Source organism: Salmo trutta, unplaced genomic scaffold (genome assembly GCF_901001165.1).
Source record: "Salmo trutta unplaced genomic scaffold, fSalTru1.1, whole genome shotgun sequence".
NCBI lineage: Eukaryota > Metazoa > Chordata > Actinopteri > Salmoniformes > Salmonidae > Salmo > Salmo trutta.
Genome location: NW_021822543.1, coordinates 331,406 through 353,232, shown reverse-complemented (window position 1 = coordinate 353,232; position 21,827 = coordinate 331,406). Strand labels below are relative to the sequence as shown.

The window sequence follows — 21,827 nt, the reverse complement described above, 5'->3', positions numbered from 1 at the left end:
CTATTTTTTGCTGGCTCCTCCCACCACCACAGAAAGCACTGAGCTAGGCTGAAACACCTGCATTTTGGAGCTCAAGAAAACAAAAGAGAGAACGTGTGTATGTGACTTTATTAACTCAATGATATATTTACTTGTTTACATTGTTTGCAAACTGATATGTGACACATATTAATGCCAAAATAACATGCAAAACAGGCAAGCCCCCGCCCCCCCCCCCCAAAAAAAATATATTTTGCTAAAAATGTGGGGCTCAGCCCCACCTGCCCTGAATGACAGATCGCCACTGCTTGCAGGTATGGCTACTGAACTTGAAGCATGAAGGACGATGACAGCTACTCTTGCTATACGTTTTGCATATAGGATATACCTTTTTAGGAGGACGGTTTGCAGGCAGAGACAAATAAATGCATAATCAAATAGCCTTTTCCTTTTCCCTTTTCAATTATGATTGAATCTTTTGATTAAATTTCATCTCACGTTGGTTGAGCACCAATCCATTTCTTTCCATTATCAATATGTATTTTACAGACACTGTAGTAAACTACAGTCTAATCATATTTAAGTTAATTTCATATTTAAATGAACTGCCATGTTATTGTCCGCCATGTAGGCAGCCTACTCCATTCCAATGAGACCAGACATACATGTACAACATACATGTAAGGGGCACTTGAACTCGCAAGCTCAACTAGGAGAGGAGAGGTAAACTACTGACGTTGAATTCTGAGTGTGTGAATAATGCGAAAAGAGTCAAAGATGTGATTTGAATAGAATAGGTAAAATTAGGCTAACGCATACAAAGCAGAAAGACGACCGTTTCCAAATAATCTCAGGGACAACAAAAATATTTTCAGCCCAAAATTGTGTGTCTGTCCGACCGCGCCTCAGTGATCTCTGTCGGTACCGGCTACAGGCAATACAGCCCTCTACAAGCAACCACTAAATAACTGTACTAAATAACTGTACTAAATAACTGAACTAAATAACTGTACAATATCCAAAGAGAAGTTTGAAGATTCCCACAGACTACACACAGTAAGATTTGGCCAAGTGTCTGTGTATCTTAGACACATGAAAGAGTTGGATTCAGGGAAAATGTTTTAGTCTACAAGGTCATTTTAAAACTGTCAACATTTTTGTTAAAAGAGTCTTTGTAGATTAATAATCAACATGATTTTTTTTCTTCTCCCGCGTCGTTTTTATCACGTCGCTCATCTCTTGAATGGAATTGAGTGACATGACGAACGGCCAATCGTCTGTCTCAAAATTAAAGGCGTTTCATTTGTCGGCAACAACAATTGGCTAGAATGTAACCACGTCACACTGACAGCTTCCGGTGGCGCGGTTTTCGGACTGAAAAAAAAAATTACAGTCAGAAGTTTCAACTGTAAAAATATCAACTCGCTTTAACGTTGTCTGATAGCTTAACTAACGTTGTCAACATCGTTTTGCAAATATTTCAACAATTTTATTCAAGAAAAACTACAGTTACCAACACGTTTTCTTTTCTATACGTCTTGGAAGGCAAACTACCTGAAAAGCCACAAATTGGATTAAGGAAATCCGACCGTGACAGTTAGCCATCTCGTTAGCATCTCTGAGGGGTCTCTTGTCACATTGGCTGTTTGCACCCGATATCAGGTTTATTAAGTAACTTTTCCCCAATAATCGCTTTTTGTTAACTAACCGTATTGCATGTTTCGCCGTTTTTTGGTCGGGTACAGTAGTGACAGTGAGTAGCCCAGCTAGCTAGCTAAACTACCGTAGTTATCATGGAGAACCATTGGAATAATCTTCCATCCAGTGGACGAGACAAACAGCGAAAGAAGGGATTCACCGCCGGACAAGGGGGGTCGTCTGGATGCGAGGATGGAGAACGTAAACCGAAGTTTGTAAGTAGGCTCCTTTTCTAAAACTCCGTCACTGAAAGTGTCACTGACTCGACACAGTTTACCTCAAGTGACACAACTCGCCCTGGATTGTAATGTAGCTCTCAGGGCTAGTTAAGGTAACGTTTGACAGTGCATTTTGCCCACCCTCCACTATGCGATGATTCAGGCTAGGTAGTTAAATACTTGTTCCCGTAAACCTGCTAATTGACATTCCAGTACAATGCCATGTACTGATTGTTTTGAGAGGCAATATGTCTTGTCTGCACTCACATTGTGCTAAATCCCAGTTTTATTTCCACTGATGATGGTAACGTTGACATGAATCATTTTACATGGATTTGCTCTGTGCCAAATGCTGCAAAGCCCACTCTCTCTCTTCAAAAAGAAAGGGCCATTTGTCTTTCCTTTTCTAATGGTCGTCTGTAATATATCATACAGTCAACATAGCTACAGATTGTATACCTGAGATTTGTGGTATACATTACTGGACGTTACAGGTTACCTATACAACACGTTGTTTGTATTTCAGCAAACTAAGACAGGCATGCAACGCTAGAGGACAAACATAACTACACGTAAAGAATGTAAAAAATGTTAAGTGTCGATGCACAGCCAATCAGAGGTTCGTTTCAAAACTCTAGTCTGTGGAGGAGTTGAGGTACTAGACTAAGGGTGTGGTATCTGACTAATGTTAAAATAACAATGTAGCATAAAAGTCAGTACAGGACGTAGAAGTATTGTTGATATCCCAGATAGAGGCCTTACAGTCCAGCATTACATTATGGTGGTTGTATTTGCTTTGCCTCAGACAAGCTGGGCTGTATGAACAGGTAAAATTAGCCAGGGGATAAGTAGCTAGGTGTAATTCCACTGCCTCTGTACTCTACTGACTGATAATGTCTGCTCTGGTCTGTCTTTCTCCACACCACGTGGACAAACAAGGTTTGACCTCTCCTTGGGCTGACCGGTCTAAAGTAGTGTTCTGTATAGGGAATAGGAGGCCATTTGAGACTCTGTATTGTAGGTCTGTTCCTGCCACCAGGCATCAGTCTACTCTTTCAGATGTTCCACTTCTAGAATTAGAGTCTAATGATGATTCTAATTCAATGGTTCCGACTTCCACGCTCTCCTTTTCCATTGCTACAGCTTTATTTGTTATTTTCAGCAAACAACGTTTCAGTTTATTCTGCAGACAGGTTTTAATTTTTATTATTATAATTTTTTTTTTTAAAACACTTTCATTTATTTGCATTGTCACCTGTGCCAGTATTGAAGAGAAGCATTGATGCTTGTCTGAGGAACTTCTTTCGCGTTAGATAAATGGTTCTTTCCTCTTTAGGCGGCAGATCACGGCCGACCAAATGTTAATGACATTTTATGAGTGACATAAAACTAATGGAGAAACTCCTCTCTGTCTCTCTCTCTCTTCTCTGACTTTTTAATTCTAATTCAATGCAAATACGCAGGCTTGAGCAACCGACTGCAGAAGTTGGAAATAAGGCCTTTGTTCCAAACGGCACCCTATTCCCTATGTAGTGCACTACTTTAGACCAGAGCCCTATAGAACCCTATTCACTATATAGTGCACTACTTTAGACCAGAGCCTTATGGAAATAGGGGTCCATTTGGATGTATATTCTGAGCTCCCTCCGTCAGCCAGAGGTTATGTTACCTTTTCAAATGGAATTGCTGCCTGTCTATTACACTGCTGCCCTAGATGAACGTTTTATTCATTATGAGTGTCTTCTCCTGAGGTCCCTAGGTCCTCTTCCAATCTGTTAAGTACCGTGGTAATGTGACACTCACACAAACACACTCGTTTAGCTCAATCTGGGCCGTAAAATGTATTTTTTTTTTTTCAAGGTTTCAGAGGTTTGGAGGGAGGGATTGACACAGGGAGTGTGGAACAGGAAATCAGCTCAACAGATGGAGGGAATAAAACATACAATAATAATACCCAGGGAATGTCAACTGTGGTGTTGCCGTGGTTATGTCATGCTGGAGGAATCTGTAGTGTGGACTTCCTCGTTGGCAGTAGCCTCTCTCTCTTTCTATTTCCTGGTTCTCTGTCTTTCCATCAGAATGTTCCAGAGACAGTATAGTGAGTCAGAACATATTTGCACTGTAGCAGTGAACTGTGGGTACTGAATTCTAATTGTAGTTCTGCACCACCGACATGTTTATTCTCAGCAACGCTTTGACCTAGTTACCTCCTGCAGTAGACTAGTGTCTGGTTGTTTAAACAGCACTTTGACCTAGTTACCTCCTGCCGTAGACTAGTGTCTGGTTGTTTAAACAGCACCTTGACCTAGTTACCTCCTGCCGTAGACTAGTGTCTGGTTGTTTAAACAGCACCTTGACCTAGTTACCTCCTGCCGTAGACTAGTGTCTGGTTGTTTAAACAGCACCTTGACCTAGTTACCTCCTGCCGTAGACTAGTGTCTGGTTGTTTAAACAGCACTTTGACCTAGTTACCTCCTGCCGTAGACTAGTGTCTGGTTGTTTAAACAGCACTTTGACCTAGTTACCTCCTGCCGTAGACTAGTGTCTGGTTGTTTAAACAGCACTTTGACCTAGTTACCTCCTGCCGTAGACTAGTGTCTGGTTGTTTAAACAGCACCTTGACCTCGTTACCTCCTGCCGTAGACTAGTGTCTGGTTGTTTAAACAGCACTTTGACCTAGTTACCTCCTGCCGTAGACTAGTGTCTGGTTGTTTAAACAGCACTTTGACCTAGTTACCTCCTGCCGTAGACTAGTGTCTGGTTGTTTAAACAGCACCTTGACCTCGTTACCTCCTGCCGTAGACTAGTGTCTGGTAGTTTAAACAGCACCTTGACCTAGTTACCTCCTGCCGTAGACTAGTGTCTGGTTGTTTAAACAGTACTCTGACCTCGTTACCTCCTGCCGTAGACTAGTGTCTGGTTGTTTAAACAGCACTTTGACCTAGTTACCTCCTGCCGTAGACTAGTGTCTGGTTGTTTAAACAGCACTTTGACCTAGTTACCTCCTGCCGTAGACTAGTGTCTGGTTGTTTAAACAGCACCTTGACCTCGTTACCTCCTGCCGTAGACTAGTGTCTGGTTGTTTAAACAGCACCCTGACCTAGTTACCTCCTGCCGTAGACTAGTGTCTGGTCCAGAGGGTGAACATCAAGATGCCTCACACTACAGGACGTAGGCTCCTGCCCTGTGGGCCGCTCTGACTCAGACAACAATACTTACTTCCTAGCTACTGCCGTCCCTCCTTGTGTGGTTCTGTCTGTCTGTCTGTCTCTGTGTGTGGTTCTGTTGTCTGTGTCTGTTTGTGTGTGGTTCTGTCTGTCTGTGTGTGGTTCTGTTGTCTGTGTGTGTGGTTCTGTTGTCTGTGTGTGTGGTTCTGTTGTCTGTGTGTGTGGTTCTGTTGTCTGTGTGTGTGGTTCTGTGTGTGTGGTTCTCTGTGTCCCACTAGGTGTTTTGCAGTCCCCCCCTGTAGTGTAGCTGCTGGCTGTGACTGACTGACCGTGGTAATGTCATTAGTCGGATTGGTCCCACATTTAGCCTGCTGAACCTGAGCCAGGACTCCAGGTCCCTGGCTGTCTGTTGGTAACAGTGTGGGGTCTGACTCTCTCTCTCTCTCTGTCTGTTGGTAACAGTGTGGGGTCTGAGTCTCTCTCTCTCTCTCTGTCTGTTGGTAACAGTGTGGGGTCTGAGTCTCTCTCTCTCTGTCTGTTGGTAACAGTGTGGGGTCTGAGTCTCTCTCTCTGTCTGTTGGTAACAGTGTGGGGTCTGAGTCTCTCTCTCTGTCTGTTGGTAACAGTGTGGGGTCTGAGTCTCTCTCTCTCTGTCTGTTGGTAACAGTGTGGGGTCTGAGTGTCTCTCTCTCTCTCTGTCTGTTGGTAACAGTGTGGGGTCTGAGTGTCTCTCTCTCTCTCTCTCTCTGTCTGTTGGTAACAGTGTGGGGTCTGAGTCTCTCTCTCTCTCTGTCTGTTGGTAACAGTGTGGGGTCTGAGTGTCTCTCTCTCTGTCTGTTGGTAACAGTGTGGGGTCTGAGTCTCTCTCTCTCTGTCTGTTGGTAACAGTGTGGGGTCTGAGTCTCTCTCTCTCTCTCTGTTGGTAACAGTGTGGGGTCTGAGTCTCTCTCTCTCTGTCTGTTGGTAACAGTGTGGGGTCTGAGTCTCTCTCTCTCTGTCTGTTGGTAACAGTGTGGGGTCTGAGTCTCTCTCTCTCTCTGTCTGTTGGTAACAGTGTGGGGTCTGAGTCTCTCTCTCTCTCTGTCTGTTGGTAACAGTGTGGGGTCTGAGTCTCTCTCTCTCTGTCTGTTGGTAACAGTGTGGGGTCTGAGTCTCTCTCTCTGTCTGTTGGTAACAGTGTGGGGTGTGTGTGTCTCTCTCTCTGTCTGTTGGTAACAGTGTGGGGTCTGAGTCTCTCTCTCTCTCTGTCTGTTGGTAACAGTGTGGGGTCTGAGTCTCTCTCTCTCTCTGTCTGTTGGTAACAGTGTGGGGTCTGAGTGTCTCTCTCTCTGTCTGTTGGTAACAGTGTGGGGTCTGAGTCTCTCTCTCTCTGTCTGTGGTAACAGTGTGGGGTCTGAGTCTCTCTCTCTCTGTCTGTTGGTAACAGTGTGGGGTCTGAGTCTCTCTCTCTCTCTGTCTGTTGGTAACAGTGTGGGGTCTGAGTCTCTCTCTCTCTGTCTGTTGGTAACAGTGTGGGGTCTGAGTCTCTCTCTCTCTGTCTGTTGGTAACAGTGTGGGGTCTGAGTCTCTCTCTCTCTGTCTGTTGGTAACAGTGTGGGGTCTGAGTCTCTCTCTCTCTCTCTCTGTCTGTTGGTAACAGTGTGGGGTCTGAGTCTCTCTCTCTCTCTCTCTCTCTCTGTCTGTTGGTAACAGTGTGGGGTCTGAGTCTCGATGACCATTAGATGTTTTGACTGTTCCAGTTCTCTTGTTTGTTATTTTGACTACTCAAATGAGATGTTTTTATTCAAGCACAAGGCCCTCACTGGAAAAATACATTTTATCTAAATACCGAAAGATTGCAACAATGCCTCGTTTCTCATAACCATTACACATAACCAATCCTAATTCCTAAATTTCCTCAAATATATTCAGTCAAGAGAAAAAAAGCAAGTGCCATTTAAGATTCATTTATTGAAACTGTAAAATCAGCTGGTTAGGTCATGGGAACACAATAATCTGTAATATCAGCTGGTTATATTATATCATGGAACACAATAATCTGTAATATCAGCTGGTTATATTATATCATGTAACACAATAATCTGTAATATCAGCTGGTTATATTATATCATGGAACACAATAATCTGTAATATCAGCTGGTTATATTATATCATGGAACACAATAATCTGTAATATCAGCTGGTTATATTATATCATGGAACACAATTATCTATAATATCAGCTGGTTATATTATGTCATGGAACACAATAATCTGTAATATCAGCTGGTTATATTATATCATGGAACACAATCTGTGGCAGTGGCTTGTAGAGGCCTGTGGCTGTGCAATGGCAGTGGCTTGTTTAAATTAGGTAAGAGAATATCACGTTACCATTGGTGTATTAAAATGGCAGTTAGGCTGATGTCATCCTATCCCCATAATAATCCCGCCTCTTGAATCCAAGTGTTTGACACGGGGGGCGGGGACCAGGAACTTCCTGATTTAACTTTATCGATGTAGAATCAACAGTCCTTTTTTTCAAACTTTGGTCGTCGTACTTTGATCTGGTTTTATCCAATTTCATGAACGAAGTGATTTTGACTGTTGGTAACTTTCTCTAAATTCCTGTGTAATTTCCCAGAGGCTGAGATCGATACACAGCCTCTCTGTGGGATGTGAGAGAACCGCTCGGTCAATTAACCACTAGTTCACCCTGAAATCAGAACAAGATTTAATCAAGCTGAATGAGGGATAGTAAACAGCTATGATTTAACAGAGAATAGGTCCTAGATGGAGCCCTGTTCCCTATATAGGGCACTACTTTCATAGCGCCCTGTTCCCTATATAGGGCACTGCTTTCATAGCGCCCTGTTCCCTATATAGGGCACTGCTTTTATACCGCCCTGTTCCCTCTATAGGGCACTGCTTTTATACCGCCCTGTTCCCTATATAGGGCACTGCTTTTATACCGCCCTGTTCCCTATATAGGGCACTGCTCTTATACCGCCCTGTTCCCTATATAGGGCACATTTTTTATTTTATTTAATTTTTTAAATTAAAACCAGTTAAAAATATGTACATATTTAATTATTTACAGGAGCTCTCTGCTACTGGGGCGCCATGGTAACTACAGATACGACTGAGAATGTGTGATTTGACATTACGGTCAGGTGATGAACACTAACAACCACACTGATACGAGTGAAACTTAACAAGAGTAAACAAAACAGTCTTCAAAGCTGCCATCAATGAGTCACCATCGTCACATTGCTTCGTCCTGTGCATCTCAGTCTGTAATGCCTCAGGCAGACACTCATTTTGTGTCCCAAATGGCTCCCTTTTCCCTTTTCCCTTTTTTTATTTTTTATAGCGCACTACTTTCGACCGCACCCCTACACACCCTGGTCAAAAGTAGCGCACTATGTAAGGAGTAGGGTGCCATTTGGAACACCGACTCCGTCAATTTGAGGAGTCAACTGACGTTCGAGAGGAATGGGAGGGATGCAGGGGAGAGGCGGCGGCGGAGGGATGCAGGGGAGAGGCGGCGGCGGAGGGATGTAGGGGAGAGGCGGAGGGATGCAGGGGAGAGGCGGCGGCGGAGGGATGCAGGGGAGAGGCGGCGGCGGAGGGATGCAGGGGAGAGGCGGCGGCGGAGGGATGCAGGGGAGAGGAGGCGGAGGGATGCAGGGGAGAGGCGGCGGCGGCGTCAGAGTGATGCAGGGGAGAGGCGGCGGCGGAGGGATGCAGGGGAGAGGCGGCGTCGGAGGGATGCAGAGGAGAGGCGGCGGCGGCGGAGGGATGCAGAGGAGAGGCGGCGGCGGAGGGATGCAGGGGAGAGGTGGCGGCGGAGGGATGTAGGGGAGAGGCGGCGGAGGGCTCCTAGTGAGGGCGACTGGCTACTCTGAACTGTGTGGTGAGCTTCCTGGCGCCCAGAGCTGCTGAGGCGTCAACTGGGTGATAGACACACTGTGGAGAAGTCCAGTAGATACAAGACTCAGGCTGGTTCCCAGAGTAGCCCTCTCTACATGATCGTCACCACACTCTTCATTAATCATCTTCCTCGTCATGATGTATTGCCGCTGGTTTGTATTTTAAGTTGTATTTATCATCGGTGTCTTTTTCAATATCAGTTTTCTACATTTTTTCAAATGGCCTCCCGGTTGTAAATGTAAGTCTTCTACGTTATAGCAACGTCTGGTTCAGCTGTGTTGAGGGGAGCTGCCTGCCAGCTAAGACCTCTCTGTTACAGCTTCATCCTGATTCTGCCGCTGTCAGGTCATTTCAGTTGACTTGGATGATCCTTAGCAATTACATACCCCTGGCCTACTGGCAATTACATACCCCTGGCCTACTCGCAATTACATACCCCTGGCCTACTCGCAATTACATACCCCTGGCCTACTCGCAATTACATACCCCTGGCCTACTGGCAATTACATACCCCTGGCCTACTCGCAATTACATACCCCTGGCCTACTCGCAATTACATACCCCTGGCCTACTGGCAATTACATACCCCTGGGCTACTGGCAATTACATACCCCTGGGCTACTGGCAATTACATACCCCTGGCCTACTCGCAATTACATACCCCTGGGCTACTGGCAATTACATACCCCTGGGCTACTGGCAATTACATACCCCTTGCCTACTGGCAATTACATACCCCTGGGCTACTGGCAATTACATACCCCTGGCCTACTCGCAATTACATGCTACTGGCAATTACATACCCCTGGACTACTGGCAATTACATACCCCTGGACTACTGGCAATTACATGCTACTGGCCTACTCGCAATTACATGCTACTGGCAATTACATACCCCTGGACTACTGGCAATTACATACCCCTGGACTACTGGCAATTACATGCTACTGGCCTACTCGCAATTACATGCTACTGGCAATTACATACCCCTGGGCTACTGGCAATTACATGCTACTGGCAATTACATACCCCTGGACTACTGGCAATTACATGCTACTGGCAATTACATACCCCTGGACTACTGGCAATTACATACCCCTGGCCTACTGGCAATTACATACCCCTGGCCTACTCGCAATTACATGCTACTGGCAATTACATACCCCTAGGCTACTGGCAATTACATACCCCTGGGCTACTGGCAATTACATAACCCTGGGCTACTGGCAATTACATACCCCTGGACTACTGGCAATTACATAACCCTGGACTACTGGCAATTACATAACCCTGGACTACTGGCAATTACATACCCCTGGCCTACTCGCAATTACATGCTACTGGCAATTACATACCCCTGGCCTACTGGCAATTACATACCCCTGGACTACTGGCAATTACATGCTACTGGCCTACTCGCAATTACATGCTACTGGCAATTACATACCCCTGGGCTACTGGCAATTACATACCCCTGGGCTACTGGCAATTACATGCTACTGGCAATTACATACCCCTGGACTACTGGCAATTACATGCTACTGGCAATTACATACCCCTGGACTACTGGCAATTACATGCTACTGGCAATTACATACCCCTGGACTACTGGCAATTACATGCTACTGGCAATTACATACCCCTGGACTACTGGCAATTACATACCCCTGGCCTACTGGCAATTACATAACCCTGGGCTACTGGCAATTACATAACCCTGGGCTACTGGCAATTACATAACCCTGGGCTACTGGCAATTACATACCCCTGGACTACTGGCAATTACATAACCCTGGACTACTGGCAATTACATAACCCTGGACTACTGGCAATTACATACCCCTGGACTACTGGCAATTACATAACCCTGGACTACTGGCAATTACATAACCCTGGACTACTGGCAATTACATAACCCTGGGCTACTGGCAATTACATAACCCTGGGCTACTGGCAATTACATAACCCTGGGCTACTGGCAATTACATAACCCTGGGCTACTGGCAATTACATAACCCTGGGCTACTGGCAATTACATACCCCTGGACTACTGGCAATTACATACCCCTGGACTACTGGCAATTACATACCCCTGGACTACTGGCAATTACATACCCCTGGACTACTGGCAATTACATACCCCTGGGCTACTGGCAATTACATACCCCTGGGCTACTGGCAATTACATACCCCTGGACTACTGGCAATTACATGCTACTGGCAATTACATACCCCTGGACTACTGGCAATTACATGCTACTGGCAATTACATACCCCTGGACTACTGGCAATTACATACCCCTGGCCTACTGGCAATTACATAACCCTGGCAATTACATAACCCTGGGCTACTGGCAATTACATAACCCTGGGCTACTGGCAATTACATAACCCTGGGCTACTGGCAATTACATACCCCTGGACTACTGGCAATTACATAACCCTGGACTACTGGCAATTACATAACCCTGGACTACTGGCAATTACATACCCCTGGACTACTGGCAATTACATAACCCTGGACTACTGGCAATTACATAACCCTGGGCTACTGGCAATTACATAACCCTGGGCTACTGGCAATTACATAACCCTGGGCTACTGGCAATTACATAACCCTGGGCTACTGGCAATTACATAACCCTGGGCTACTGGCAATTACATAACCCTGGGCTACTGGCAATTACATACCCCTGGACTACTGGCAATTACATACCCCTGGACTACTGGCAATTACATACCCCTGGACTACTGGCAATTACATACCCCTGGACTACTGGCAATTACATACCCCTGGACTACTGACAATTACATACCCCTGGACTACTGGCAATTACATACCCCTGGACTACTGGCAATGACATAACCCTGGGCTACTGGCAATTACATAACCCTGGGCTACTGGCAATTACATACCCCTGGGCTACTGGCAATTACATACCCCTGGGCTACTGGCAATTACATACCCCTGGGCTACTGGCAATTACATTCTACTGGCAATTACATACCCCTGAAGCGCTGTGATTTGACCACTAGGTGGTACTATAACACCACAGAATAACAAGGAAACCAGTTTCTCTATTAGAAGTAGTGACATCAAAAGCTGCAGCTTTCAGAGAACTTCATACTGTATTTATTCTGGGGCTCCTTTTCAATATACAACCCCCCCCCCCCCAAAATAAAAACATGTTTTACAAAAATTATCACAAAGAAGAAGACAGAATGTGTTTTTTTTTAATGTCTAATGGTGTTCTTGGATCTGTCGGTAAGAGTTCCATTTCTGAAAGGAGAATTAGTAGAGAAAATATCACCTCAGCCCGTCCCCCGTCCGTCTCCCCCCCGTTCCCGTCCCCCGTCCCTGTCCCCCCCGTTACAAGTAATGACTGTTACTGATGTGTCTTGAGCTGTGAAAATGCCCTGCAGTCTTTAATTACAGTAATGGCTGTTTGCCATAATTCTGTTTTTCACACAAATAAATGCTGAAGGGTTGTGCCACTATTAACTGCTGAGGGGTAAAAACACTATAATTAAATAGAAACCCGGTACAGTGCATATTTCAGAGAGACATTTCGCTGCACCTGCGATAACCTCTGCAAATCTGTGTACGTGACCAATAAACTTTTGATTTGACACACACACACACAGTCCCTTCACACACACCTTTCCTTGATTAATAAAGCCATCGTAATAAAACCAAACTCAAGCTGCCGTCGACCGTGTCAGAAATCCCCATAATGCTGTTGACCAGATTAGGATGAAATGCGGAGAGCAGGTGTTCATATTTGTCACTGACATCCTGCTGTACCCTTCAGAAGGCGTTGTCCTGGGTAGAACAATCTCCACTCCCATCTGGCTTGGCCCCTCTCTCTCTCTCTGTGTGTGTGTGTGTGTGTGTGTGTGTGTGTGTGTGTGTGTGGGATCTATCCAGTGGAGAAAACAGAACATGGTGGGGTCAACTGTAATGACAAGCATTACCGCTAATTACTACCAGCTGATTGAGTCTTTAGTCCTCAGATGTGCTGAATAGCAGCTCTCAGGTGTGTGTGTGTGTGTGTGCAGGAGAGAGACAGAAAGGAACATCTGAGCATTCAAGCAGAATAAATGGAGGTCAGTTAGTGGAGGGCTGGTAACATCTATAGGGGGGTCAGTTAGTGGAGGGCTGGTAACATCTATAGAGACTATAGGGGGGTCAGTTAGTGGAGGGCTGGTAACATCTATAGAGACTATAGGGGGGTCAGTTAGTGGCAGGGGGGTCAGTTAGTGGCAGGGCTGGTAACATCTATAGAGACTATAGGGGGGGTCAGTTAGTGGCAGGGCTGGTAACATCTATAGAGACTATAGGGGGTCAGTTAGTGGCAGGGCTGGTAACATCTATAGAGACTATAGGGGGGTCAGTTAGTGGAGGGCTGGTAACATCTATAGAGACTATAGGGGGGGTCAGTTAGTGGAGGGCTGGTAACATCTATAGAGACTATAGGGGGGTCAGTTAGTGGGAGGGCTGGTAACATCTATAGAGACTATAGGGGGGTCAGTTAGTGGCAGGGCTGGTAACATCTATAGAGACTATAGGGGGGTCAGTTAGTGGCAGGGCTGGTAACATCTATAGAGACTATAGGGGGGGTCAGTTAGTGGAGGGCTGGTAACATCTATAGAGACTATAGGGGGGTCAGTTAGTGGCAGGGCTGGTAACATCTATAGAGACTATAGGGGGGGTCAGTTAGTGGAGGGCTGGTAACATCTATAGGGGGGGGGTCAGTTAGTGGCAGGGCTGGTAACATCTATAGAGACTATAGGGGGGGTCAGTTAGTAGCAGGGCTGGTAACATCTATAGAGACTATAGGGGGGGTCAGTTAGTGGAGGGCTGGTAACATCTATAGAGACTATAGGGGGGTCAGTTAGTGGAGGGCTGGTAACATCTATAGAGACTATAGGGGGGGGGGTCAGTTAGTGGCAGGGCTGGTAACATCTATAGAGACTATAGGGGGGTCAGTTAGTGGAGGGCTGGTAACATCTATAGAGACTATAGGGGGGTCAGTTAGTGGAGGGCTGGTAACATCTATAGAGACTATAGGGGGGGGGTCAGTTAGTGGCAGGGCTGGTAACATCTATAGAGACTATAGGGGGGTCAGTTAGTGGAGGGCTGGTAACATCTATAGAGATTATAGGGGGGTCAGTTAGTGGCAGGGCTGGTAACATCTATAGGGGGGGTCAGTTAGTGGCAGGGCTGGTAACATCTATAGAGACTATAGGGGGGGGTCAGTTAGTGGAGGGCTGGTAACATCTATAGAGACTATAGGGGGGTCAGTTAGTGGCAGGGCTGGTAACATCTATAGAGACTATAGGGAGTCAGTTAGTGGCAGGGCTGGTAACATCTATAGAGACTATAGGGGGGGTCAGTTAGTAGCAGGGCTGGTAACATCTATAGAGACTATAGGGGGGTCAGTTAGTGGCAGGGCTGGTAACATCTATAGAGACTATAGGGGGGTCAGTTAGTGGAGGGCTGGTAACATCTATAGAGACTATAGGGGGGTCAGTTAGTGGCAGGGCTGGTAACATCTATAGAGACTATAGGGGGGTCAGTTAGTGCAGGGCTGGTAACATCTATAGAGACTATAGGGAGCCAGTGTTTCTTCCTGATTGGTAGGCAGTGCAGCAGCAGTGTGCTTCATGAACAGAACCGTTTTTGTGGAGAGGTAATTATAGGATCTGCCAGTAGTGGCTCTGGTTGATCACAACATGTCTCACTCTACTAACAGTGCAGTTAACACTGAGACCCAACATGTCTCACTCTACTAACAGTGCAGTTAACACTGAGACCCAACATGTCTCACTCTACTAACAGTGCAGTTAACACTGAGACACAACATGTCTCACTCTACTAACAGTGCAGTTAACACTGAGACCCAACATGTCTCACTCTACTAACAGTGCAGTTAACACTGAGACACAACATGTCTCACTCTACTAACAGTGCAGTTAACACTGAGACACAACATGTCTCACTCTACTAACAGTGCAGTTAACACTGAGACCCAACATGTCTCACTCTACTAACAGTGCAGTTAACACTGAGACACAACATGTCTCACTCTACTAACAGTGCAGTTAACACTGAGACACAACATGTCTCACTCTACTAACAGTGCAGTTAACACTGAGACACAACATGTCTCACTCTACTAACAGTGCAGTTAACACTGAGACACAACATGTCTCACTCTACTAACAGTGCAGTTAACACTGAGACACAACATGTCTCACTCTACTAACAGTGCAGTTAACACTGAGACACAACATGTCTCACTCTACTAACAGTGCAGTTAACACTGAGACACAACATGTCTCACTCTACTAACAGTGCAGTTAACACTGAGACACAACATGTCTCACTCTACTAACAGTGCAGTTAACACTGAGACACAACATGTCTCACTCTACTAACAGTGCAGTTAACACTGAGACACAACATGTCTCACTCTACTAACAGTGCAGTTAACACTGAGACACAACATGTCTCACTCTACTAACAGTGCAGTTAACACTGAGACACAACATGTCTCACTCTACTAACAGTGCAGTTAACACTGAGACCCTTTTTAAAATGGACAAAAAACAGCCAATTTTTCACCCAAACTTATGAAACAATGAAAAAGCTTCAGGAGAGGTTTTATCGAAGAGGGGGAGTAGTACCTGGAACTCGACGCACTGCTGTGCACCGGGGAGTAGTACGCTGTTAGCCTTTTTTTCCCAAAATGTTTTTTTTTATATATATATTTTAATTTTTTATAAAAGTACCTGTCAGATGAACTGTTTTATTTATTACTGCAGTTCTGAATTGTTTTGGACTTGTTTTTGTGAGCTGCTTTCTAAAGCAGTATTATTGATCCTCTCGATATGCCAGTTCACTGTTATTTCTGGTTGAGTTTTTTACAATCCCCTCTGTTTCACACAGTCTACTATCTTTGGGAGTGGAGTCCTTCTGACACAAAATGGAAATGGTTCTCATCACTTGTTGGTTTGCTGCAGTGGTAGGTAACTTTAGGTGACTGTGTGTGTTTTGTATTCCAAATGTCACCCTATTCCCTATTTAGTGCACTCGTTTTGACCCGGGCGCATAAGGAATAGGAAACCGTTTGGGATACAGCCTCACCTGTGTGATGAGTAGAGTAGACGGCAGTAGACAGCAGGAGCCTTGGCCTCTCCTTCACTTCACTGTGAGGTGGACGTGTGTGTGTGTGTGTGTGAGGAGCCAGCGTTCATGACTGGCATGTTGAAAACTACTCTGCTGCACGCCACGCCACCCACCCGCTGAAAAGATCGTTTCCTTCCTGTTTCCACGGCAACGACAGAACACAACGCGTCAACAGGTTAGGTAGCAACAGCAAATGGCAGTCGGAATTATTAGATTTTAGGTTTTTTCACCATAAAACTTTTAGATGATCGAAGAGACTAGATTGGACTTGCCAGGGGGACTAGGTTGGAGGTGCCAGGGGGGGGCTAGGTTGGAGGTGCCAGGGGGAGGGACTAGGTTGGAGGTGCCAGGGGGAGGGACTAGGTTGGAGGTGCCAGGGGGAGGGACTAGGTTGGAGGTGCCAGGGGGGGACTAGGTTGGAGGTGCCAGGGGGAGGGACTAGGTTGGAGGTGCCAGGGGGAGGGACTAGGTTGGAGGTGCCAGGGGGAGGGACTAGGTTGGAGGTGCCAGGGGGAGGGACTAGGTTGGAGGTGCCAGGGGGAGGGACTAGGTTGGAGGTGCCAGGGGGAGGGACTAGGTTGGAGGTGCCGGGGGGGACTAGGTTGGAGGTGCCGGGGGGGACTAGGTTGGAGGTGCCAGGGGGAGGGACTAGGTTGGAGGTGCCAGGGGGAGGGACTAGGTTGGAGGTGCCAGGGGGACTCCAACCTAGTCTGGGGGTGCAGTGGGACTAGGTTGGAGGTGCCAGGGGGAGGGACTAGGTTGGAGGTGCCAGGGGGAGGGACTAGGTTGGAGGTGCCAGGGGGACTCCAACCTAGTCTGGGGGTGCAGTGGGACTAGGTTGGAGGTGCCAGGGGGAGGGACTAGGTTGGAGGTGCCAGGGGGACTCCAACCTAGTCTGGGGGTGCAGTGGGACTAGGTTGGAGGTGCCAGGGGGAGGGACTAGGTTGGAGGTGCCAGGGGGACTAGGTTGGGGGTGCAGGGGGACTAGGCTGAGAGGCCAGGGGGGACTAGGCTGGAGGTGCCGAGGGACTAGGTCAGAGGTGCCGGGGGGACTAGGGCGGAGGTGCCGGGGGGGACTAGGGCGGAGGTGCCAGGGGGACTAGGTTGGAGGTGCCAGGGGGGGACTAGGTTGGAGGTGCCAGGGGGGGACTAGGTTGGAGTTGCCAGGGGGAGGGACTAGGTTGGAGGTGCCAGGGGGAGGGACTAGGTTGGAGGTGCCGGGGGGAGGGACTAGGTTGGAGGTGCCGGGGGGAGGGACTAGGTTGGAGGTGCCAGGGGGAGGGACTAGGTTGGAGGTGCCAGGGGGAGGGACTAGGTTGGAGGTGCCAGGGGGAGGGACTAGGTTGGAGGTGCCAGGGGGAGGGACTAGGTTGGAGGTGCCAGGGGGAGGGACTAGGTTGGAGGTGCCAGGGGGAGGGACTAGGTTGGAGGTGCCAGGGGGAGGGACTAGGTTGGAGGTGCCGGGAGGGACTAGGTTGGAGGTGCCGGGGGGGACTAGGTTGGAGGTGCCAGGGGGAGGGACTAGGTTGGAGGTGCCAGGGGGAGGGACTAGGTTGGAGGTGCCAGGGGGACTCCAACCTAGTCTGGGGGTGCAGTGGGACTAGGTTGGAGGTGCCAGGGGGAGGGACTAGGTTGGAGGTGCCAGGGGGAGGGACTAGGTTGGAGGTGCCAGGGGGACTCCAACCTAGTCTGGGGGTGCAGTGGGACTAGGTTGGAGGTGCCAGGGGGAGGGACTAGGTTGGAGGTGCCAGGGGGACTCCAACCTAGTCTGGGGGTGCAGTGGGACTAGGTTGGAGGTGCCAGGGGGAGGGACTAGGTTGGAGGTGCCAGGGGGAGGGACTAGGTTGGAGGTGCCAGGGGGACTCCAACCTAGTCTGGGGGTGCAGTGGGACTAGGTTGGAGGTGCCAGGGGGAGGGACTAGGTTGGAGGTGCCAGGGGGACTAGGTTGGGGGTGCAGGGGGACTAGGCTGAGAGGCCAGGGGGGACTAGGCTGAGAGGCCAGGGGGGACTAGGCTGGAGGTGCCGGGGGGACTAGGGCGGAGGTGCCGGGGGGGACTAGGGCGGAGGTGCCGGTGGGGACTAGGTCGGAGGTGCCGGTGGGGACTAGGTCGGAGGTGCCGGTGGGGACTAGGTCGGAGGTGCCGGTGGGGACTAGGTCGGAGGTGCCGGTGGGGACTAGGTCGGAGGTGCCGGTGGGGACTAGGTCGGAGGTGCCGGGGGGGACTAGGTCGGAGGTGCCAGGGGGGACTGAAACCCAGTTAGGAAGCAGGGTGTTGTCTTTAGTAGCTCTATGAACACACCTTCTCAGGTCAGGGTAACTTGAAGTGGACAGCTGGTTTGATTCAACACTGCAAATCAAATCTAGTGTATTTCCCTAAACCTTGGATGACGTGAGAAGGATGTCTCTCTGTTCAGCCACAAGGATAATAATACCAGCCATTTAATGTCCCATCTTGATATTATGGTATGGCAGGACAGGATTCCACCTGCCTGGCTGCCTGGCTGCCTGGCTGCCTGGCTGCCTGGCTGCCTGGCTGCCTGGCTGCCTGGCTGCCTGGCTGCCTCGCTGGCTGTGACTACGTCCTAATTGACTCCCTGTTCCCTTTGTAGTGCACTGCTTTTTGACCATGGTCCCAGAGGGTCTCACTATAGGGAATAGGGTTTGGGACACCCCTTGGCTGCTAGCCTCAGTGGCTGTCACCTGTGTGATGCAGTGATTGCTATTCAGACCAGGGTCCTGCTTCTGGCTCACCGCCCAGCCCCTGACCTTGCTTGGAACCCCGTGGAGACTAGCTGTCAGCCCAATCATTTCACCTCTCTGGCTATGTCCCACATGGCACCCTGTTCCCTAGATAGTGCACTACTTTTGACCAGGTGGCCCCCCCCGTAGGGTAGTGCACTATAAAGGGAATAGGGTGCCGTTTGTGATGCGGTCGTGCTGTCAGCCCAGTCATTTCACCTCCTCACGGACGGACGGACGGACGGACGGACGGACGGACGGACGGACGGACGGACGGACGGACAGCCTGCCGCTCTGCTCCTCACACACACTAGTGATGGGGGTGAAAAATCACTACAGTTACATATCAGGACCATCTACCGTATCGTTTTGACAATATCGCAGTATTATTGTCTGTACCTGCACCAATAACTCCAGCATGTTTTTCCTCCATAGCTTGGTCTCTTTCTTCTTTTTAAACAGGGAGACAATTTGGCTTTCAGACCTTTTATTTCCATGACTGATCAAAATGTGTCTTCTCATGTCTCTGTCTTGTCCCTCTGCATTGTCTCGTCATGTCTCTCTCTTGTCCCTCTGCATTCTCTCTCTTGTCCCTCTGCATTGTCTCTGTCTTGTCCCTCTGCATTGTCTGTCTTGTCCCTCTGCATTGGCTCTCTCTTGTCCCTCTGCATTGTCTCTCTCTTGTCCCTCTGCATTGTCTCTCTCTTGTCCCTCTGCATTGTCTCTGTCTTGTCCCTCTGCATTGTCTCTCTCTTGTCCCTCTGCATTGTCTCGTCATGTCTCTCTCTTGTCCCTCTGCATTGTCTCGTCATGTCTCTCTCTTGTCCCTCTGCATTGTCTCTCTCTTGTCCCTCTGCATTGTCTCTCTCTTGTCCCTCTGCATTGTCTCTGTCTTGTCCCACTGCATTGTCTCTGTCTTGTCCCTCTGCATTGTCTCTGTCTTGTCCCTCTGCATTGTCTCTGTCTTGTCCCTCTGCATTGTCTCTCTCTTGTCCCTCTGCATTGTCTCTCTCTTGTCCCTCTGCATTGTCTCTCTCTTGTCCCTCTGCATTGTCTCTCTCTTGTCCCTCTGCATTGTCTCTGTCTTGTCCCTCTGCAGCAGACATATGGTGAACAATATGTTCAGAACGTTCAATCTCTATAAAATCACAGTATCCAATCACAATGCCATAATTCCCAGCACCTCCCTCCAAAAACCTCTACGAGTGGCGGGATTGGACAGAGGTCAGAGGTCCTGATCACCTTATCCCACTAATATTACATTCTGGAGGAGATGCACAGCCGCTGCAGGGAGGAGGAGGAGGAGGAGGAGAGGGAAGGGCGTTGGTGAGATGATGGATAAGATGTTGTGTTTGTGTTCTGTGTTCTTCCTGTTTTATTGATTAGGATGTTGTTGTTGTGTTCTTCCTGTTTTATTGATTAGGATGTTGTTGTTGTGTTCTTCCTGTTTTATTGATTAGGATGTTGTTGTTGTGTTCTTCCTGTTTTATTGATTAGGATGTTGTTGTGTTCTTCCTGTTTTATTGATTAGGATGTTGTTGTGTTCTTCCTGTTTTATTGATTAGGATGTTGTTGTTCTTCCTGTTTTATTGATTAGGATGTTGTGTTCTTCCTGTTTTATTGATTAGGATGTTGTTGTTGTTCTTCCTGTTTTATTGATTAGGATGTTGTTGTTGTTGTTCTTCCTGTTTTATTGATTAGGATGTTGTTGTTGTTGTTCTTCCTGTTTTATTGATTAGGATGTTGTTGTTGTTCTGTGTTCTTCCTGTTTTATTGATTAGGATGTTGTTGTGTTCTTCCTGTTTTATTGATTAGGATGTTGTTGTGTTCTTCCTGTTTTATTGATTAGGATGTTGTTGTTGTTCTTCCTGTTTTATTGATTAGGATGTTGTTGTTGTTGTTCTTCCTGTTTTATTGATTAGGATGTTGTTGTGTGTGTGGCTTCATATTCCACAGTCTTTTATCTCAACTCGTCTCCCTCAAAATGGCTCCTCATTTACAGCCGTGACACACAACCTCATTTACTCTGATTCCACAATCACAGTTGTTTTGTTTTTAAAGAGAGTATTACTGTCGTCTGTCCAGCTCTCCTTTCACATAACTACCCAGAGATGTTTTCAAATAGCACCCTACTCACTATGTAGTGCACTACTTCAGCCCGGAGCACCAGGGAATAAATAGGATGCCATTTGGGATGCGTCCTGTGTTGGATGGCAGCCCTGTCCTGTCACTCAGGTCCACCATACAGGCGTCCCAAGGATAAGACAACAATTCACCTGGTGGTCGGCGCTGCTTGGTGGAGCCGAATGGACTACAATGATTAGGGGCCTCCACCTCCATGGAGTTGTAGGCAACACGGATAAATGGAACCCTATTCCCTATATAGTTCTATGGGACTCTGGTCAAAAGTAGTGCACTATATAGGGAATAGGGTTCCATTTGGGACGTAGACAGATTGATTTTAATGGGTTTGAATTACAAGGGGGGGGGGGCAGGCTGGGCCCAGAGGACTAAATCTGTTTGGTTTACCGCCATTCACACGTCTCGTTCTCACTGACCTTCATGGTCATAGTGCTAAGTTCTCTCTCTCATGTTCACTCTCTCTTTCTAGCTCCGTCTCTATCTTCACCCCTCTGTTTCTCCCCTCGCTCTCTGCCGCTCTCTGCCGCTCTCGCTCTCTGCCGCTCTCGCTCTCGCTCTCTGCCGCTCTCGCTCTCTGCCGCTCTCGCTCTCGCTCTCTGCCGCTCTCGCTCTCTGCCGCTCTCGCTCTCTGCCGCTCTCGCTCTCTGCCGCTCTGCCTCTCTGCCTCTCTGCCTCTCTGCCGCTCTCGCTCTCGCTCTCGCTCTCTCTGCCTCTCTGCCTCTCTGCCTCTCTGCCTCTCTGCCTCTCTGCCTCTCTGCCTCTCTGCCTCTCGCGCTCT

At 47.9% G+C, this 21,827-nt stretch overlaps 1 protein-coding gene across 1 annotated transcript in view; it reads left to right on the top strand.

The window, feature by feature from the left end:
- Nucleotides 1–1,176: 1,176 nt before the first annotated feature.
- diaph3 (diaphanous-related formin 3) overlaps nucleotides 1,177–21,827 on the top strand; it is a 66,442-nt gene continuing 45,791 nt past the window's right edge. Inside the window, exon 1 of the mRNA XM_029744120.1 lies at nucleotides 1,177–1,892. Coding sequence (XP_029599980.1) covers nucleotides 1,773–1,892 — 120 coding nt within the window. The 5' untranslated portion in view covers nucleotides 1,177–1,772. The remainder of the gene's footprint in view (nucleotides 1,893–21,827) is intronic.